The following is a 20,561-nucleotide window of genomic DNA, read 5'->3' on the forward strand; positions in this document are numbered from 1 at the left end:
TAATAGTTCTGGTAAAGCTATGCCTTTTGGGTATAATTGCCAAGAATCTGTCATACTGCTGAATAAGATACCTTCCCAGAAATCTAAGGGTCGTTGGCAAATAAGGAGACATTGGTTCCAGTAATCTTACTCATCTTCTCTTAGAGTTAGCAGATACTTTAGAAGGAAACTCTACTCCCATTTGTTAAATATTTTGTTCTGCTTTTTACTGTCTTTCATTTTCTTCTTTCTCTGATGGTCAGTTCTAACTTGGAGGCATTTCTGACTAATCATTTTGCACCCTCAAGACAAATTTAGGTTTTATTCCCGTTTTCACATTTGTGAAAGCCACCTAATACAAACATTCTCTGGGCAATTAACACTAAAAAAGCACAATAAAAATAGTAGCAGAATAAATCCTGATTTAAAGCCAACAACTCCCAATGTCCTAGGCACATTTTGTGACAGGGAATTTCATCAACGTGAGCAGTTTCTGAGCTCTACATGTAAGATTTCAGATTAAAACTGCAGAGTGGAAGGAAAAGGAGGATCTTTTTCTGCCTCCCCACTTCCAGCTACTCTCTGAAGACTGGAGAAGAGACCCTCTTAAGAATATGACAGAAGTGGGCTGGGGAAAGACTCAACCATGTGAAAAATGAACATAATATTTTAGCTGCAGTTCATTCATTTCCAGCTTTGTATTCTAGTTATTTAAAAAGTGCCCATAACATAGGTTTAAGGTGCTGTTTAGCTCCTAGCTTTCATATCTCAGTTTCTAACACTGGGAACGACAGCAGTACAGAAGTTCTCAAGTGCAGTAAACATTTAAGATTGAAATTTTAAGACTTGAAAAGCCTGGAGAAATAAAATGGACTTTACCTGGCACTGAAGAGATCTGTACAGCTTAATAAAAAATGATACCAAGAGCAGTAATCCTACTTTTCTTGAACAAATTTGTGAATAAATTATTTTGAGAGAATGTTCACATCTTGATAAGTTCCAGTGTAACTGCAAATCCTAGGAAGAAATGTGGCTAGATTTGGGTAATAGTTTTATTCTAGTTCACTGGGAAATTATTTTTCATTCAGGTTCAGCTTGACTCCCTAGCTGCACTTGGACATCATGATGATTTCCTCCATGGTTTATCATTAAGGATATGAACGATACACAAGTCTTGGGCTTGTGTAGCACACAAACCCTTCTCCTGAAGGAACGATACAGAAGCCTTGGGCTCGTGTAGCACACAAACCCTTCCTACTCCTGAAGGAGGCTTTTGCTTTTGCTTCCATTTTTTAGTTGAACACAGCTTGTTGTTTCATCCAAACCCAACAACCTGTGACTAAATCTTAACACTGGTTTGTTTCAAATAAACTCCTTCATACCTATACCGTGTAAACAGTTTAGGATGGAGACAACACACTAAACTGTGATGAATTCAAAACAGAAGCAAGCAGCTTCTAATCTCCTTGCAACCACACCAAAGGGGAAAGTAGGGGCAGGGAAACCCAGTATTTGCTGTGAATTATTCCCATCAGAATAAAACATAGATTATCACAATCTCCAAATGCTGCCATTGGCATTCTCAAAACAGGGTTTCATACTATTTATTTTGTCTTTTCGTTAGTCTTTTTATTTAACAGAGTGTCTATTATGGAAGTTGCAAGCGATCTGTCTGTTAAACAGTTCTTTGCCTCCTTTCCTCCAAGGATATCGTCAATACTATCATCAAGCACTGTTCTCCTCAGTTTTTTTCACTTGGTTTACCTGGTGCTACCATGCTGATCATGGACTTCATTGTCGCAGCTGGTAGAGTGGCGGCATCCTCTTTTCTCAATGTGAGTTTCCATTAACAAAAATTATTGCTGCTGTTTAAAATTATTTACAGACCACATTTCGTTGTGAAAAATACCAAGGCAGTTTACAAAATAAAACCAGTACAACAAAGTAACAAATATATACCAGAGTTCACTGTAGTCAGTACTAAGGATTGGTGCCTTGAAACGTTGGTGTGAATAAGTAAGTTTTTGCCACCGAGGAAACTCCTGCACCACAGGTGCCTGACATATCTCTAGGAGGTCATTCCACAGTGGGAGGGCCACCACAGAGAAGGCCCTCCTTTTGTTTTATGACTGGGCTGTTTATACAGAAGGAAATGCTCTATCAGATAGCCTGGTCCTAAGCTGTTGCCCAGGTTAATTATATTCAGCAATTGCTATTAGATTTTCTGTGGGTGTCCATCCATCAAGTAGGATCTAGCACCACCCGGTATTCAGAAACAGGATAAGCAACTCAAGAGTCAAGGCATATACAACCCCTTCCAGTGCTGACTCCTGTCCATTTCCTGCCTTTGCCTGAGATGGATTGGTGGTCTTAGCTCTCCTTTTGGTTTTTTTTCTTGTGTTCAATATGAGTGTTTTCCTTTTTGTTCTCCAGGACAGGCGTCCCCACCATTTATGTGGGGGTTACATTCCGGGGGCCCATGCGCATAAGTGAAATTGCCTAAAGTGGGGAGCATCTTCTAAAAAGCCTCTTTTCCTATTTTCCCCTGCTCTCTCTCCACACAACTCTTTTTTCAACTAGAGTTGAAGTTCTGGGGCCAGCTGGAGGCCATGCAGAAAAGCGGCTGCAGTGGCTGCTATGCTACCCTCTGTGTCAGCTGTTAGGTGGGGAGGCCTGACTGCCTAAACAAATCCCCACTATGCCTTCAATCTCTTTTATTTTCTTGCTTGTCTCCCCACCCGCCACTTCACTTCCTGGGGTTTGTGAGTCTTTTTTCCACTCTTGTATCCCACTCACCTTTAGCCATGAGGTGGTGCTAGATCCTACCTAATGGATGGCCACTGGCTAAAAGCACCATTTGGGTGAGTCCAGCAGTCCATTTATATACAGCTTATTTTTATATATAGCTATGAGTTATATAACACACACACACACATACAATATGTGTGTGTGTGTGTGTGTGTGTGTGTGTGTGTGTTACTAGGATGTTGTGTACAAAGTTTACCAACTAAAGTCTCTCTAAGTAGGGACTTTGTCACCTTAAAAGCAACTTAGCATATTCTGTTTATTTACTACAAAAGTGTATTATTAGAAAGTTGTATATTAGATAATGTACAGGTTGTTTACATTCTTGACATCCTTGTTTTATACATCCAATTGCTTGCAAATTTGCCTGCCTTATACTGTGCTCCTTTGCCTTAGGGAGCTTGCAATCTAAATTTAAATATTACATGAAGATAGGAAAGGGAGAGGTAAGGGTATCAAACAACAGAAACCGCCCTGAGACCTCCGGGTATAGGGCGATGTCTAAACTGAATAAATAATAATAATAAAAGTGGGAAGATCTGTGAAAGGCAAGCATAAGGGACGAATGTAAGAAAATGGTGCTATTATGTTGTGCATGTTTTTAACTTGGTTCTAAGTTACCTAGAAACTGCTATGCATAAGGTAACTATCAAACTGAATAGCTAACAAATAACAATAAGCTGTAATACCTGAAGGCAACCCCAGTGCAATTGCATTCTCAAAAAAATAACTCTGAAGCATCCCCAGCAGGTCAAGCACATCACCAGCATATGAGCCAACAAAGCACTGCAAGCAGCTCATCATCATTCTGGTCCTTGGGTGATTGAAGGGGCAATACAAGTAGAACAGGGCTTTACCCCATCCCACTGGCTCATGGCTCATGGCTCTGGCCAGCTTTCTCAACCCCAGTGTACGCTCTGCAGCAGGAAGTGTCTTCTAGTTGTAGGGGCTCCTTGTGTAATTTAAAATCCTGCCAGGGCTACATGGCCCTTTCCCCACTCATGTTGCCCCTTCATGACTGCAATACCCCAAGAGACCTGTGCTTAAAACGTTTCAATTCAAGATGAAGACTAAACTTTATCATCTGTTTGTATCTTTCTCTTTTTCTCAGGCACCAAGAGTAGAAGCACAAGTTCTCTTAGGCTCTCTGGTTTGCTTTCCCAATTTATATTGTGAACTCCCAGCTCTACACCCAAGCACTCCTGACATTGTTGTCTCTCCGTTTACAGATGTTAAGGTAGGTTTTGAAATGCTGTGTACTCTGCATATATTTCCCCTTGTTTAGCTGTTTTCAGCTGAGCAGCAGCTCCTGGCACAATCCTAGGCATGTCTATTTATTATTATTATTAATTATTATTATTTATCAGTTTGCTTGTTGAATTTGCATCCTACCTTTCCATAGTCAAGGCAGCTAATAATAATACAGATGCAGTGAAAATAGTGCCTGATTTAAAAAAAAACACACACATAAGAACAAGGCAGGTAAAATACATCAGTAAAAGCAACAAAAAGAACCAGTTTCAACATATATGTTAGCTAATGGGCTAAAAGACATATCTAAATAAACAATGTTTTTGCCTGGAAAAGGTCACCAAATAAGGAACTAGCTAGATGTCTCTTGATAAGGAGTTCCAAATACTGGGAGCAGATTCTCTCTGTAGAGCAGAGTAGTCCAACGCAAGCCCTCACGCTGCCTTTCCAAAACTGGGTAAGTGGGGCACTAGGACCCTGCCATAGCCTTGTGCCTCCTTCCCAAAGCCCAGGGCCTCACTCAGTTGGCTTTGGGAAGGCAGCGTGAGGAGAGGACCTTCCGCACCATTTTTGAAACTGGTCCTCCAAGGACAGGAGAGAGCTGCTTTCAGTTAATTGCTTAAGACTAACCACAATTTGCCCTGTGGTAAGTTAAAAACAGTGGCAAGGGATTCTGAAGCGCGCATACCAAATGGCAATTCATGTATTGATAAATATTGTTTATTATTATGTCTAAATGCAGCTGTTGTGGTCAGTGGAACAAGTAAGTGTGTCTAGGATAGCAGCTTCAGTCATTTTTCTTCTTGTTAGGAGATTTTTTGTGTTCAAATCATTCATTGCTATTTGCTTAACCAGAGCACTTGGGTGGCAATGTGTTTGGGGTGGTTTGTTTTTTTGAGAAAGTGGCAGCTAGTAGCAGCTCCTCACTGTAAGGGAGTGGATGTTTGTGCAGCCAGGCATGGTATGGTACCCAAAGCTGAAAGATTCAAGAGAATCATCAGGGATGTACGGCTGAAACAACTTTGGATTCCTTGTTCCATTGGATACTGTCTCTGAGGAAATAGTATGAACAAACAGTATGATAGTAGGAACAAATGCAGAGTGTTTCGTAACTCTCCCATTTCTGTGAACTTTTCCTATCACATAATAAAGCTTTATTTTAAATTTAAGGGGTTTTTGGATGACTGACTTTGAACATTCTTACTTTAGGAACTGATCATCAAAACGGTATTAAGTTCTGCCAGAGAGGAGCCATCTGGACCGGCAAGGTATGAATAAAGAAGGATCACTGCAGATCCTCAAGCAAATAGGTCAATTTGTATGTTCAGCTAAATTATTTAAATAGCACAATATGGGTTGACTTTTGCTGTTAATTTGAATCATGGTTTTCTTTTAAATTTGCCTTTGCTCAACTGCATTATGAGTTATCCAGAGAATATATCTGAGAAGGAGATAGATAAGCATTCTTAAAATCCTTTTAAATTCCTTTTAAAAGGAAGTAGCAGTAGATTATGGTTAATGAAACAAACCAGTGAAAAAATAGTGGCATGCACCATATATATTAGTTTAGACATTTAGAGATGGCTTCTCTAAGGCTACAATCCTAAACAGGCTTACCTGGGAATAAGTTCAATTGAACTCAGTGGAGCTTACATCTAATTAGATGACCATAGGGTTGCACTGTTGTCCTACCTCAACAAACTCTCAATATACCACAAGTTTTCTACTCCCTTGACATTAGTTTTAGCTTGGCTAAAGTCAGTGCTTACATTGCTATCTAACATTGTTTTGCAGATGTGTTGCTCTTTGTAGCCTTGGCATATGGATATGTGAGGAACTGGTGCATGAATCCCATCATCCTCAGATCAAGGAAGCTCTGAATGTGATCTGTGCATCATTAAAAGTAAGCATGTAACCATTCGGATTTAAAGGGCCCTGTGTAGTGTTTCATGTGCACCCTGTGGCTTTTCTGGCCTTCTTTTCTCATTTTCCTAGAAGGATCTCTAGGCAGCGCTAGGGCTCACATAGATAAACGTTGGCTGGTTTCTGTTCATAACTACTAAGGTTACAGTCCTGTGCACACTCACTTGACAGTAAGCCCTGCTGAACCATGTGAAAGTGCGTTAAAGCATATTAACATCGCATTCATATGCAGGTTACATACGTTGTAATACTTGTTTACTCAGAAGTAATTCCCAACATGTTCTGTGGGGCTTACTTTCAGGTAAGTGCACATAAAATTACAGCCAAAGATTAGAATATAAGTAAGATTCCACATCAGCCTCTTCAATTCCCTTTCCAACAATAGTATTCAACCAAAGCATGCCAATTACTTTTATATGCTTGGTGGGGGCGGACCTAAAACTGTGCCAATTTTTATCCAAATTTTCCAGGTCTCATCGCTGTTACAAAGCAATGGTTTAATTTAAAGTAATTTTAAATATGAATGCTTAAAATATAAAGTGTAGTACCTTAATACAGCACTTCTTTTAGGTGCTTCAGAGTAAGGGGAAATAATTGATGTCATTTTTCCTTCTTCTTTTTAACAGAGATTTAAAGTTCACAAATACAGTTTTGTGCCCAGAAGAATCACACATTGAGGCTCTTATTTGGAAACTAGATCACACATTATTCAAAGACTCTTGGAGTTGGCTATTTTTCTTGCAGAGAGACATGAATTGAGTATAGATACCAGATACTATGTTTCTTGTCAGTTGTATTGACAAGTGCAGAACGCACACTATTGAACTGGACAAAAGCAAATTGCAGGCTTATAACACAGATGCAGCAACACTTTCTGAACTCCAACCAAGCTGCTCTATCAAAGTATAGGCAGTGTTTATTTCCTCTAGACAGTGTGAAGTCACAACTTTTGTCTCTCAACCACCTTGAAAGCCTTAGTACAAAGATCCTAATTGCTCTTCTCAACCCCTGCAGTTAGAGACTGTGTTATGTGCCGCTCCAAAATAGCTTGGGTTCTAAGTGACTACAAAACCTCATCCATGCTACAGAAAAACTCTATTGCTCAAACCATTTTTTTAAGCAACGGGTGAAGCTGAACCACTGTTGAAAGTTTAGGCTAGAGAAAGGCATACTGGCTCTATGGATTGACTCCAGTGGACCAACATGGAGCTTGAATTGGTGTCTAATAAAAGAAATCCTTTATAACAGAACAGAGCATAGTATTTTAACATCAGGCTTTTTTAAAGGGACCGTTGACAAAAAGTCACCGTTATCAAGAAAGTAAGTTCTTTAACTTCTCTCTGCTGAACCCACTGAATAGGTTCATAATACAAAGAGTCACAAATACAGGCGCAAAAGCTAGGTTTTAGTTGGATATCAGGAGAAGCTTTTAACAGAGTAGTTAGACATAGGGACTAATTACCTAGGGAGTCTTCAAGCCATGGTTGAATTGCCGTCTGCTGGGGATGCTCCAATTCTATAGCTTGATGCTCTAGCTAGAATTCCTTCATTGAGCAGGGGGCTGAACCTTTCTAGCTAAATGATTCTCTAATTTAGATGTTAAAGACAGGTTATTCGGAACTTTCAGAAACCTTCCATCATGGAGATTTGCAGTAAATTAAGGTTAGGGTCAAAGCATGTCCCCTCCCTGAATAAAACTCCCCAGATATTTGGTGACTTGACATCACACCTGCAGCAAATTAAAAATGCACAGCTTCAGTGCAAGTGCAATGTATTCTAAGAGCAAGAACTTAGCACAGCCCTATATGTTGTCCAAGGCAGGAGTGGCAAAACTTTGGCTGTTCAGATGTTTTGCTTAACTATTCAGGTCCCATCACAGTGGTGCAAACCAAGCTTTTATGAGCAACCTGATTTTGAAGATTATGATTCCTCAGTTGTGACTATAATTTAGAAATTATTATTTTTTTGTGGGCGAACGCATATAAGAGCTAATTATGCAGTAAGCCTCCCCAGTCTTACTTACTTGTTCACACTTACTCTTTTAGACCACTTTTTCTCAGACAGTGATCTAGGATCCACCAGAGAGTCCTGGGCCTTAATGCCACAGCTTGCCTAGTGCCTCCTCACTTGCCTGCCTGTCCCTTAGACATGTCATTGCCTTCGACTGTACCAACGGCAGCCCCAGCAGCTCTTTCCTGCTGGGTAAATATGGCCAGGAGAGAAGAGATATTTAGTGGGGAGAAGGGAAGAAAGTCAAAGGAAGTGTGGAGGGAAATTAGAAAGTGAGATGAAAGGTTAATAGTTAATAAAACATTTAACTGGAAATAGAAGGAAAGTAAAGAGGGAGGCTGTTATAGGAAGAATAAGTGAATGTAAAAGGGCCAGGGAAGAGGGATGAAAGAAACTCACATGGTGTAGGGAAATAAGGTACAGTGAGAAGAGAATAGGGAGAAATTACAGGAGATGGGTAAAAATACTTCAAGAGGCATTTGAAGGGAAAAGCCTTCCCCACTTAAATCCTCTGGATCAGCAGCTTCGTCTAAAATTGGGAGGCTGAGTCACAATACCTCCAGAGCAAATGTCTGTACAATACAGGAACGCTAAGCTATGGAACTCCTCGCCACAGGAAAAACACTTGTGGCAAATAATTTAGCAAGTTCCAAAAATGGATTAAGTATCAGTAGAAAGTCACCTCAGTAATTGCCAGCTAATTATGCCATACTACTTGCATCTGCCACCATTTTGTGACTGATGGGCCTCTGTAGTTTTCAACCATCTCAATTGGCCCTAGGGGTAGAAAGCTTGAGAAACTCTGTTTTAGGCAGTCCTTGGGTACTTCAGATCTGCCCCCTATTTTTTTCTGAATAAGAATCATTTCCATAAAATACAATTACTGCTTAACCTGATAATATTTGCCTTGAATAATTCCTGACTATTTTTGTGCAAAGGAGTAGCTATTAAATTCAGAGCGTATAAGTAACATAGTAAACGTTGCTGCTGTTTGTTACTGGAAAACACATTTGCCTCTTGCATGCAGTTTGAGCTTCCCACAGAATGAAAAACCTTCCCACAAATTGGTGGCATGTAATTGCTGACAATTTGAGTAGGTAAGGCTGCTTCCAAGGTCCATATTTGTGGTACTTACCTATAAATCCGACAATAGAACATCTCCAACTACTTCACCTATTGTCCATCATGTACAGGGTCTGGCTTTTTTGTAAAGGCTGTTTTCAAAGAACACCTCCAGCTATCTGCATTTGATTTGTTGGAGCGTCTGAATTTTTCTTTGATGTTCATCATAATAAGTTGGAAGCCACCCAAGCCCTCAGGCAGACAGCAGACAATGTGTATTCTGCCTGCTGCATTCTGCTTTACCACTTCCTCAGCATCCCCTGGCTTTGTCGTTAAGACAAGTGCTTCAGCATGGCACTTACAATGCCAGTTATGGTCTTACAACTCAGAAAGAGGTGGAAGTTGCATGGTTTTTTTTACAGCAAGTTTCCACAGTATTTAATCCTCACCCTCTGCTGCCATCTCCAACGTGAAATGTTCACAATACAAAAGCTATAGATAAAAAAAAAATCCTGAGTGTACCTCTGCCTTAGCTATTTCATAAATTCAGCAGAACCATGGGAGAAATAAGGCCATTTCATTCCATGGCAGTGTTTTCACACCACATGTAACCATAGTTTAGTGCAACATAAGTGAGCAGGAACTATCTGTAGTGAGCTTCCCCTTCTTTCACACAGCTGGAAGGGGTTTAGTTTGGTTAATCATAGCTAGTCATGTCATCTAGGCCCAGAACCATGATTAACATTAACTATGATTGTTTCAGCTAGCCATAGTTTATGTTAACCATACTTTTTCAGTCTAGTTGATAGGACAAATTATGGTTAAGCAGAAGCAACAGCTTCTGAACTGCTCCCTGCTGTGCAGGAGTAGGAAAAAGGAGGCGGCAGTGCACAAACTGTGGTTTCATATGACATGTGAATGAGGCCATTAATGTCTACACAAGCCCAAGCGTAAGATCATAGAACCATAGAACTGGAAGGGACAACAAGAATCATCTAGTCTAACTCCCTGCAATGCAGGAATCTTTCACCAAACATGGGGCTTGAATGCAAAGACATGAAAAAGTGGTCCTGTGGCCGTATGCATTCAAAATACACTTTGCATACCATGCCCTAGACCTCCTGTGTTTTCCATTATATTGCATATTTACACAATTAAAAGAACAAAATATTGTGACAAAACTTGTTAATTTAAAATAAATATATCATATTTTACATTTTGCAGATTTTTAGAGTCTGGTTTGCATCAAATTCGGCCACATAATGGTGGGTTTTTTTTTAAGGAAATACTAATCTTGGCACAATGCATGCAAATACAAAATGTTCATCCAAATAAATCTGTTGTTTTTCAGCACAAACCTCAGACCTTTTACTGGTTGTTTGCAATCCATAATTGTTGACTGTATTGGATGTTTCTTTATTTAGGTTTTAGATCCAAGTAAAGTAAAGCTGTGCTGCTTCCTTGACAAAAGACTGGGTTTTTTAAAATTTGCTTTGAGTGTGTGTAATTCTCCTCCGAATATGTAACAGTCATGAGATGCTAGTCCATCACATGGTGTGCGCTAATACTGAAATCCATGCATTTTTAACTTTTTCTGTTTTTCTACAGTTTCCAAATAAAACGGTTGCGCATGTTGCCTGCAATATGCTTAATATGTTGATTCATTATGTACAGAGGCTACAAATGTACCAAGCAGATTCACCATTAAAAATTATTCAGGTAAGTATAAACATGAGGAAAAAATGGAACTTTAGCTTTATAATCCTCGCTTTAGAAATATGAAGCAAAATATTTTCAAATGGTCAAAGTCAGAGTTTTTTTGCCATACAGATTTTCAGTTGTCCGAAAACGCCCAAATGAGGAGTGTTTTGTTTATAATTCTTCATTTGGAGTGTAGGTGTTGGTAAATGTGGGAAAAAAGCTAAAGGAAGGAAATGTAAAAATATTTAACTTTATTATATATATTATTGAAATGTAATCTACCTCCACAGACGGTGCCAGTGTGCTTCAGAATACCAGTTGGTGGAAACACCCTGAGAAGAGAGGGCACAGAACTATATGCAACATGTAATTCTGCTCTAGGGTGCAATGTTGCTTCAGGATAACCAGTAGCACATTGTGTCCTCTTTCTAAAGACAATTCCATAATCTTGAAGTATTAGACAAGAAGCAGCAGATCCTTTCTATCCAGATCTCCTATAGCAGGCATGTCCAAAGTCCGTTTCGGGGGCCTAATCCAGCTTCCTGGTCAGTTCAGTCTGGCTCCTGTGGCAGCTTATTTCCTGGGGTAAAATCCTAAAAATAAAAAAAACCTCGACGACAACAACAACAAATTATTATTTGTACCCCACCCATCTGGCTGGGTTTCCCCAGCTACTCTGGGCAGCTTCCACAGAGATCAAAAATACATTAAAATGTCACACATTAAAAACTTCCCTGAACAGGGCTGCCTTAAGATGTCTTCTGAATGTCAGGTAGTTGTTTATCGCTTTGACATCTGATGGGAGGGCGTTCCACAGGGCGGGCGCCACTACCGAGAAGGCCCTCTGCCTGGTTCCCTGTAGCTTTGCTTCTCGCAATGAGGGAACCGCCAGAAGGCCCTCGGCGCTGGACCTCAGTGTCCGGGTAGAACGATGGAGGTGGAGACGCTCCTTCAGGTATACTGGACCGAGGCCGTTTAGGGCTTTAAAGGTCAACACCAACACTTTGAATTGTGCTTTGAATTGTCACCAGTCTAGCTGCTGCATTCTGGATTAGTTGTAGTTTCTGGGTCACCTTCAAAGGTAGCCCTACGTAGAGCGCATTGCACTTCAACCCTAAACAAGTTTGGTTGACCCTTTGGTCTGCCCTCAAGGCCCTTCACTTCATCAAATCTAGTCCTCTTTGAAAAAAGTTTGGACACCAAGTGTAACAAAAAGTACATGAAATTTTGCAAAAACAACAACAACCCAGTGCACAGATCTGCCTTCATCTACAGACAAAGTCTTTGAAGGAGGTCCTGTGTCTCCTCAGACTTCCCCCTCCCCACAACTGTAATTTGAGTAGTTCAGTGCCTTACAGCACATGTCTACTCAGGAGTAAGTTCTATTAAATTCAGTGGGGCTTACTCCCCGGTAAATAGGGTTAGGGTTGCAGCTTATATACCATGTTTCAAGTTTAGTGACACGGGTGGCGCTGTAGTCTAAACCACTGAGCCTAGGGCTTGCTGATCAGAAGGTCGGCGGTTCGAATCCCCGCGACTGGGTAAGTTCCCATTGCTCGGTCCCAGCTCCTGCCAATCTAGCAGTTCGAAAGCACATCAAAGTGCAAGTAGACCTCCAGTGGGAAGGTAAACGGTGTTTCCGTGCGCTGCTCTGGTTTGCCAGAAGCGGCTTAGTCATGCTGGCCACATGACCCGGAAGCTGTACACTGGCTCCCTCGACCAATAAAGCGAGATGAGAACCGCAACCCCAGAGTCGTCCATGACTGGACCTAACGGTCAGGGGTCCCTTTACCTTTACCTTTAAGTTTAGTGAAGTTTCTTTAAATGGCTTTGCTATGTCATTTATATCGTTGTAATATAGAAGAGAAGCATATATTATAGCATTATAATTGCACAACCTTCTACTTCATTAATTTGTGTGGGCCAATTTAAATCATTGAGATCCAAGGGTACATCTGTTTACTTTAGATGCTTTCATTCTTGTCGGTTATTGCAATAGGGGATTAAAAAGAGGGGGGAAGGTGTCCTAACAGTGGCCAGGATCTAAAGCAGTCTGAATTCCTACATGCTGGTAAGCTCTTTAGTTCCTCCATTCAAGTAGCTAGAGGTAGTTTGAATTGCCCCTGATTTACATCTTCTTTTTTGGCTGTCTTCCTGATTTCTTTCTCAATATCATCCTCAGTGTTTTAGCTGGTGGGCAGGGCATCCACAGCACTAAATTGTGTTTTAGACCTCCTATTTCTGCCCACAGTTACTCTGAAGTTTGTGCCCTCTTTAGCATGTAGAATAAATCTTACAATGTATCCCTCCTGGGCTTTTCTTAGATTCTATATCCAGGGATGATGATGATGATAATACAGTGGTGCCCCGCAAGACGAATGCCTCGCAAGACGGAAAACCCGCTAGACGAAAGGGTTTTCCGTTTTGGAGGCGCTTCGCAAAACGAATTTCCCTATGGGCTTCCTTCGCAAGACGAAAGCCCATAGGGAAATCTCCAGGACAGCGGGGAAGCGCAGCGCGTCTTCCCCACTGTCCTCGGACCTCCTCCGAAGGCTGGCGGTGGGGCGGAAAGACCTTCTCCCCGCGCCAGCCTTCGGATGGCTGTCCTGAAGACTTGCGGTGGGAGGAGGGTTTTCCTTCCCACCGCCAACATTCAGAATACTGTTCTGAATGTTGGCAGTGGGGAGGAAAAACCCTCCTCCCACCGCAAGCCCCGGGAACAGAGGAGAAGCGCTGCGCCCCTTCCCCTCTGTTCCCGTACCTGTCCTGAAGGCTTGCGGTGGGGAGAAAAGCCCTTCTCCGCACCGCCAGCCTGGCAAGCGGTTTCCATAGGAACGCATTAATTGATTTTCAATGCATTCCTATGGGAAACCGTGCTTCGTAAGACGAAAAACTCGTAAGAAGAAAAAACTTGTGGAACGAATTAATTTCGTCTTGCGAGGCACCACTGTAATAATAATTTTTTATTTATACCCCGCCCTCCCCAGCCAAGGCCGGGCTCAGGGCGGCTAACAAGAAATAATAAAAACAAGTTGAATGATTACAACTTAAAACAAAATTAAAATACAACATTAAAATATTGAAACATTAAAATATTAAAATGCCTCATCAAAATGCCTCATCACAGGAGGAGAAGGAAAAGAAAAAAGAAAGAGAGGGAGGGAGGGAATCAAACTGGCTTCAAGCCAAAGGCCAGGCGGAACAACTCTGTCTTACAGGCCCTGCGGAAAGAAATCAGATCCTGCAGGGCCCTGATCTCATGAGGCAGAGCGTTCCACCAGGCTGGAGCCAGAGTTGAAAAGGCCCTGGCTCTGGCTGAAGCTAATCTAACTTCCTTAGGGCCTGGGACCACTAGGGTGTTGCTATTTATGGACCTTGAGTCTCTCCGTGGGGCATACTGGGAGAGGCGGTCCCGTAGGTACGAGGGTCCTAGGCCATGAAGGGCTTTAAAGGTCAAAAGCAGCACCTTAAATCTGATCCTGTACTTCACCGGGAGCCAGTGCAGCTTGAAAAGCACTGGGTGAATATGCTCCCATGGCAGAGACCCCGTGAGGAGCCTCGCTGCAGCATTCTGCACCCACTGGAGTTTCTGGGACAGCTTCAAGGGCAGCCCCACGTGGAGCGAATTACAATAGTCAAGCCTGGAGGTGACCATCGCATGGATCACTGTGGCCAGGTCAGGGATGAACATACCCCATTGATGGTCACTATTTTGCAAGCTTTCTAATAAGCACACTCTATGTTGTCATCTTGTAAATGTTGTTCCAATCAGCACCGAAGCTTTGGGAATGAACATGTGAACACCTAAATGGTATATTTGTGTTCATTTTCCCTTCTCCTAAGCAGTTTTGTTTGGCTCTTTGGCTTCCTTAAATCACTCTTTCTGTATATTTATCAACACTTCCTGTATCCTCATTGCCGCTTTGAATACTAATAACACAGAGCTCCTTCCAGGAAAACCTAAATAGATGCTAAGCAATATGGCCTCAATCCAGTGTCTGTGCCCTACTTAACATTATCATATTTAAACCCTGATCAATTTGATGGGGTACGGAATAGTTTGTGTTAACATAACTGTTGGTGCACACTGAGAATAGCAGGTTCAGCTACTATGCAGCCTGCCAGTGTGGGTGTAGCCAGGATTTATGTTGGGAGTAGGCAGGACACCCACCTGTCATCATCCTCTGTCTGGCTCTAGTCTAGCAGAATTGGAATGAAATGTCTCAACAACAGTTGTTTTAAATTACTCTCTTTTTCCTCAAAGTGCTCAGAAAAATCTGCCAAAATCTTTCTACAATTTCTACTTTTAGTTAAGCATTTTTATTTACTTACTTGATTGGGGAGGAGCAGCTGTTTGATTTTATTGTTTTATCTTTTTGTAATGTGCTTTGAGGTTTGTTTGTTTTTTACAATCAAGCGGTGTATAAATTTTATAAATAAATAAAATGAAACACACTGTTACAGCCACCTACTCTAATGGCCCTCACATTTTAAATCTCACCCAAAAGAGAAATATGAAGCAGGTGCCATAACAGAATGCAAATGTTTTTTTGAAAAATAAAAACAGATAAATATGTTTGGGCACAATAATATGCATGAGAAAGGAATATCTCAGTATATTTCAGTGAAGTGCAACGGATTTTGCTACAAGCAGTTGAAGGCAATAAAATAAAGCAAACACCAATTCTAAGTGCATGCTGAAATCAAGGGAACTGACTTCTGAGCAAATGTAGTTAAAGATCAATTCTGCCAGTACTGATAGCAGCAACTATTAAAGGCTTCGATTCTGGAATTACTCAGGCTCTTAAGCAGCTTCACAACTGCAGCCTAAGTCTTCAAAGAGCTTAACAAATGACTTACTAAGTGATGGTGGAGTGGGAACACTCTGAATTGGAACAAACACTGCTGCCTTGTCTGTAGTAATAATAAGAAATTATAACAACTGAAAAATAACCATTTGCATTGATTAATTTACCTGCAAAGATGATCCAAAACAACTGATTGCATTGACAGCCATCATAAATCCCTACACAATAGACATTTTCTATACCCTAGTAAACTAAAATGAAAAGTGGAAATAGACCAATGTATAAAATTATGGGTAGTATAATGAAGGTGAAACTTTCTCTCATCATGATACTGGATTCCAGGGTCATCTGGGGGATTCAGGATAGCCAAAGGAAGTACACAGTGCACAGTGGAAGTCACATCCACAAGATGTATTGATGGCCACCAACTGTTAGACAAATTCAGGGATGCTAAGGCTTATCAGTGGTTACTAGTCATGGCAGGTGTGTTCTACCTCCACTTTGGTCAAGGCTATATGTTTCTGCAGACCAGCTGGTTGGCCAATGTAGGAAACAGATAACTGGTCTGTATCAGTAGGCTTTTAGTTTGAACCATCAGGGTTCTCACATTCTTCTGTTCTTAATGTGGAAATGTATTTAAATATAGTGACCCAATATAGTGATCAAAATGCAAATGACTTCATAGGAGGGTTTAAACATCTTGAAGTAAACTGTTATTTTGATAGATTTAATATGTTTTGGTATGTATTATGCATTGCATGTAAATTGTTATTTCTTTGCTACAGTTACCTGCTGAAGAGTAATGAGACATTCTCATGACACTTGGAACCAAAGTGTGTGTTAGTTGCAGGGGATGGGGAGAGGGTTAGTTCTACTTCAATTTGTTTGTCTGTTTATTATAGTGGTTCTGGGTATGTTTGCAGAGGGAAGTATAACAGTGTGATGCAATTGTATCAGCTTATTTTATTCAGGACATAACTTCTGCTTATGTATGTATTCTTGAAAACCTAAGAAAAAGTTTTAAAATACAAAGGCTGGGGAAAAAACTACCAAAAATTGTTTTTCAAAGTATGTCTGCCAGCAGATTAAAGGGTTTATTTAAAGTCTAAAAATGGTAGAAATGGTACAGCAAATATTTATTTATTTCCCATAGATCCTGATAGCAACCATCACTCATCTCTTGCCCAGTACAGAAGCTTCTTCTTACGAACAGGACAAGAGGGTATGAATTATCTCATCTTTCTTAAGTAAATCACTGGTCCCAGCCATTTGTTTTCTTTGCAATAGAAAGTGGATTGTATCCAGGGTTTTCAAGGGCTGCAGGTGAGAGACTGGAGTGGGATGGCCTATTGCTGGAGTTTTCTGCTCATGTATAGTGTGGATACCATCCAATAGTTATAAAGACTCATTGAAGTGACTGGTTCCTGCAAGAAACTATAACCTTTTTTTGAGTGTTCAAACCATATACAGTGGTACCTTGGGTTACATACGCTTCAGGTTACAGACTCTGCTAACCCAGAAATAGTACCTCAGGTTAAAAACTTTGCTTCAGGATGATAACAGAAATTGCACAGCGGCGGCAGCGGGAGGCCCCATTAGCTAAAGTGGTGCTTCAGGGTAAGAACAGTTTCAGGTTAAGAATGGACCTCCAGAACAAATTAAGTACTTAGCCCGAGGTACCACTGTACAGACTGCCACATAATGTATCTGTTTTTCTTCTTTGTGTAGCAAAGTATTAGGTAGTCTTTAATCACTCTGCTGCCGTTAGCATAGGTGTATTCCATTCAAAGTTAAAAGTGTTGTGCTGAACTCTCCTAATGACACTCAAATAGATGACGTTTTAGTGCGTTCATTTGGCATATATGTTTCCCCCCCCACACACACACAAAACAGTTGGACATAATATACAAAGTACTGTGCTACTATTGAGCTAGATTAATGCTGAGACTAAATTAAGAAAGAACAAGAGATTCCTCTTTATGGTTAGCTGTAATTTAGAAATCTTTCTGTTGCAGCTGGTGGTCTCTCTACTTCTCTGTCTGTTGGACTGGATAATGGCATTGCCTTTAAAGACACTGTTGCAACCTGTTCACACTTCAGGATCTGAAAATGATAAAATGGAAAAATCTGTTCTCAATTGCATATATAAGGTACCTGCTGCTGCTCCCCCCCTTCCCCTGCTTTGATTTATGGTGTGAGTGTGTTACTTTTTATTTAATCTTTAAAGTTTTTACTAACAAGGTGAGAAGAATAAAAGGGTTGGAAGAAACAAGCAAAACAGATTAACAATACAAAACAGATATGCAACTTCAGAAGGCTGTCACATAAAAAGACAATCCTTCCAAGTACCAAGCTCCTAAGCCGTGAAGGGCATTGAATATGAAAAATAGCACTTCAGATAACCAATAAAAGTTCCCTCAGTGGTCATAATCAGATGACCATGCCTTATGTAACTGCATATGGCAGCCTTGTTCCTCTCTTCACACAAGCCAGGAAAAAAATCTGAACTGGGAAACCATGGTTAATGGCTCCCTAACAAACCATGGTTTATCATTGACTTCATATCCTTGTTTGTTTAGAAGCTGTTGAATATAGTATCCCACTTTGGATTTAATGGGAGATTGTAGTTAACTTCCTGGCTTGTTCACTTACTTGCACAAAGGGAGGAGAGAAGTGGCTGCATGTGGGGTTCATATCTCTGTTTATGAAGAGCATTTTGAAAATCTAAACACATGCAATTGGGGTAGAATAATTGTCAGTACCTGTAGTACATATCACAATAGTGAAATATCTGTCTAAAGTGTGTGTTTTAAATTACCGTACATCTAATGGCAGATCTGTGAAACATCATAGTAAAAACAGAAAATTGGAGCACTTAAAAACCAACTAATTAACTAACCAACTACTGTATCAAATCTGTTTATTTTTATTTCTTTTGTTTGTTTGCTTTCTTGATACTTTTATGTTAAACTTCATTTTTATTCTTAGGTCCTTCATGGGTGTGTTTATGGATCTCAGTGCTTTAGCAACCCCAAATATTTTCCTGTGAGCCTATCTGATTTGGCATCTTCTGATTATGATCCTTTTATGCATTTGGAAAGTTTGAAGGAGCCAGAGCCATTACATTCTCCAGATTCAGAACGGTCGTCAAAACTCCAGCCAGTCACAGAAGGTCAGTTTGCCTTGATGAACACCTCCCTTTGACCAAATAATGTAGATTTCTGATACTGAAGTGTCTAAAGTGTGGATTTTATATTACATCTAATGCCATTATGATCTCTAGATAGTGCTAAATCAATGTGGAATAAATCAGTGTAATTTTGAGCAATTGCAACTCTGTTTACTAAAATACGTACATAAAAATCTATTTAATATGGGTCTTTTGCCCTCTGTGCAACATTGCAAACAACTAGCATTATGTATAATTTTTTGGTTTTAGAGGAATTATCTTAATCTTTTCCAAACAACCAGATACAGAATAGTTGAGTTCCGATAAAAGCAATTTAATATAAAGTTGACATTTTGTTTTATATTCGTAAAGAAATGTTTTTGTGAAGCTTCATTGTTTCCTGAAGAGCTTTCCATGTTGGGAGTATTTTATTTTTTTCTCAGTAAATACACCACCTTGAAATAAAGGTTGCAAGAAGTTTTAAGCTGATTTTTTTTTCTTTTAGCAAATATCAAATGGTCCTGGTGGACGGAAATTTGGAAAAGATAGGCTTTAATACTGATACCAAATATTCTGTGTGGTGTCATTCTCCTCCTGTATTAAGCTGTTCCCTTTAGGCTTCCATAGTGGCATTAAGGACTAGATAAATGCAGAACCTTTTTGTAGCAGCTGTGTGCTAACAGCAGGTGATTTTGTGGTCTGTAGTGACTCCGTGCTGTTTTTTTTATGTGGAGAAAATGGCTAATCATTGTGCCCTTGTCTAAGGCATGCTTCATCATCTTCAAGTACTTTTTTGGCCAAAGAATTCTGAACACAGAGCTGTCCTCTAATAAGCTCAGTATTGGATTGAACAAATCTGATTTGAGAACTATTGGCAGGAGGAGCGGTAATTATTAAATTTACTGAAGAATGAAGCAAGGTACTGTAGTTGGCTTTTTGTCAAATGGCTGTGGTCTTATTAGCAAAGAGTAATCATCTGCAGGGTCAGAATGAAAGAAACATCGAAGGATTCATTCTGCCCTAATTACAGTTTCACCTATACATATTATGCAAAGCTAATATTTAAAGTATTTACCAAAATTAACTTCCCCTACATGTTCCATTGCAAGTGTAGAGAATTGCAGTAGCTTTTTGTGCCTTTCTGCTTTTGTATACTATAATAATGTGTAATTATGGGTTTGCAGCAAATGCTGTGTGATTTGTTTAATCTGGCAATTTGAAAAGACAACCTTGAATAGCTCCCCCCTCCCACTCTTTAAATGAATGTCTCATGCACAAAACCTTAGCATTGCTATCCTTCATTTGTACATTTCCCCACAGGACTAATGCTTCTGGTTTCTTGTTAAAGCCCTAAATTTATGTATGTGGTGTTGTTTTATATAAGTTAGTAACCTAACTTTTTCCATTTAGAATAATTTCCAAGGAAGTTGGGTCAGATTAATGAGCTACTGTTCCGTGGATTTTAGTGCTGGTTTAGCAGTATTAAATATTAAGGATGGTATCCAACATTACTCATGCGCAGAGTGTACCCATTGAAATCAATGGACTTCTTACACAAGTCCATTGATTTCAGTAAGTCTCGTCTGAGTATGTCTGATATCAGATATCACCTAAGTATTTTTCACTATTCCCCAGCAATCTGTAGTTCCTGGAACTCTTAAGAGCGATTGAGAAAAGAAAGCTTTTTTTAAGTACTCAGGGGTAAAATCATGTCAGAAAGCAAGACCCAACCTTAGATGTTGGGAGGCTCACAATGGAGCCTTGGCTCTTTGTATTTCCCTCTTTCTGGTCAGCCCTCCCCCCCCCTTATTTTTAGCTGCCTGGTGTGACTGACCATTTTACTGGGTCCATCA

The 20,561-nt window shown here is 40.2% G+C and overlaps 1 protein-coding gene across 21 annotated transcripts in view; it reads left to right on the forward strand.

The window, feature by feature from the left end:
• The window catches only part of RALGAPA1 (Ral GTPase activating protein catalytic subunit alpha 1), a 125,865-nt gene that overhangs the window by 58,021 nt on the left and 47,283 nt on the right, over positions 1–20,561 (forward strand). For all 21 annotated transcript variants that reach the window (XR_014526601.1, XR_014526602.1, XM_083504693.1 and 18 more), the window contains 8 exons: positions 1,686–1,814; positions 3,896–4,021; positions 5,245–5,303; positions 5,830–5,938; positions 10,639–10,749; positions 16,693–16,761; positions 17,555–17,689; positions 18,528–18,711. Coding sequence is in view for 19 of the 21 variants with exons in the window: in XM_083504693.1 (XP_083360819.1) it covers positions 1,686–1,814; positions 3,896–4,021; positions 5,245–5,303; positions 5,830–5,938; positions 10,639–10,749; positions 16,693–16,761; positions 17,555–17,689; positions 18,528–18,711 (922 nt within the window). In the remaining 2 variants the exon portion in view is untranslated. The remainder of the gene's footprint in view (positions 1–1,685; positions 1,815–3,895; positions 4,022–5,244; positions 5,304–5,829; positions 5,939–10,638; positions 10,750–16,692; positions 16,762–17,554; positions 17,690–18,527; positions 18,712–20,561) is intronic.

Source organism: Podarcis liolepis, assembly GCF_965112155.1.
Source record: "Podarcis liolepis genome assembly, chromosome: 1".
Lineage (NCBI taxonomy): Eukaryota > Metazoa > Chordata > Lepidosauria > Squamata > Lacertidae > Podarcis > Podarcis liolepis.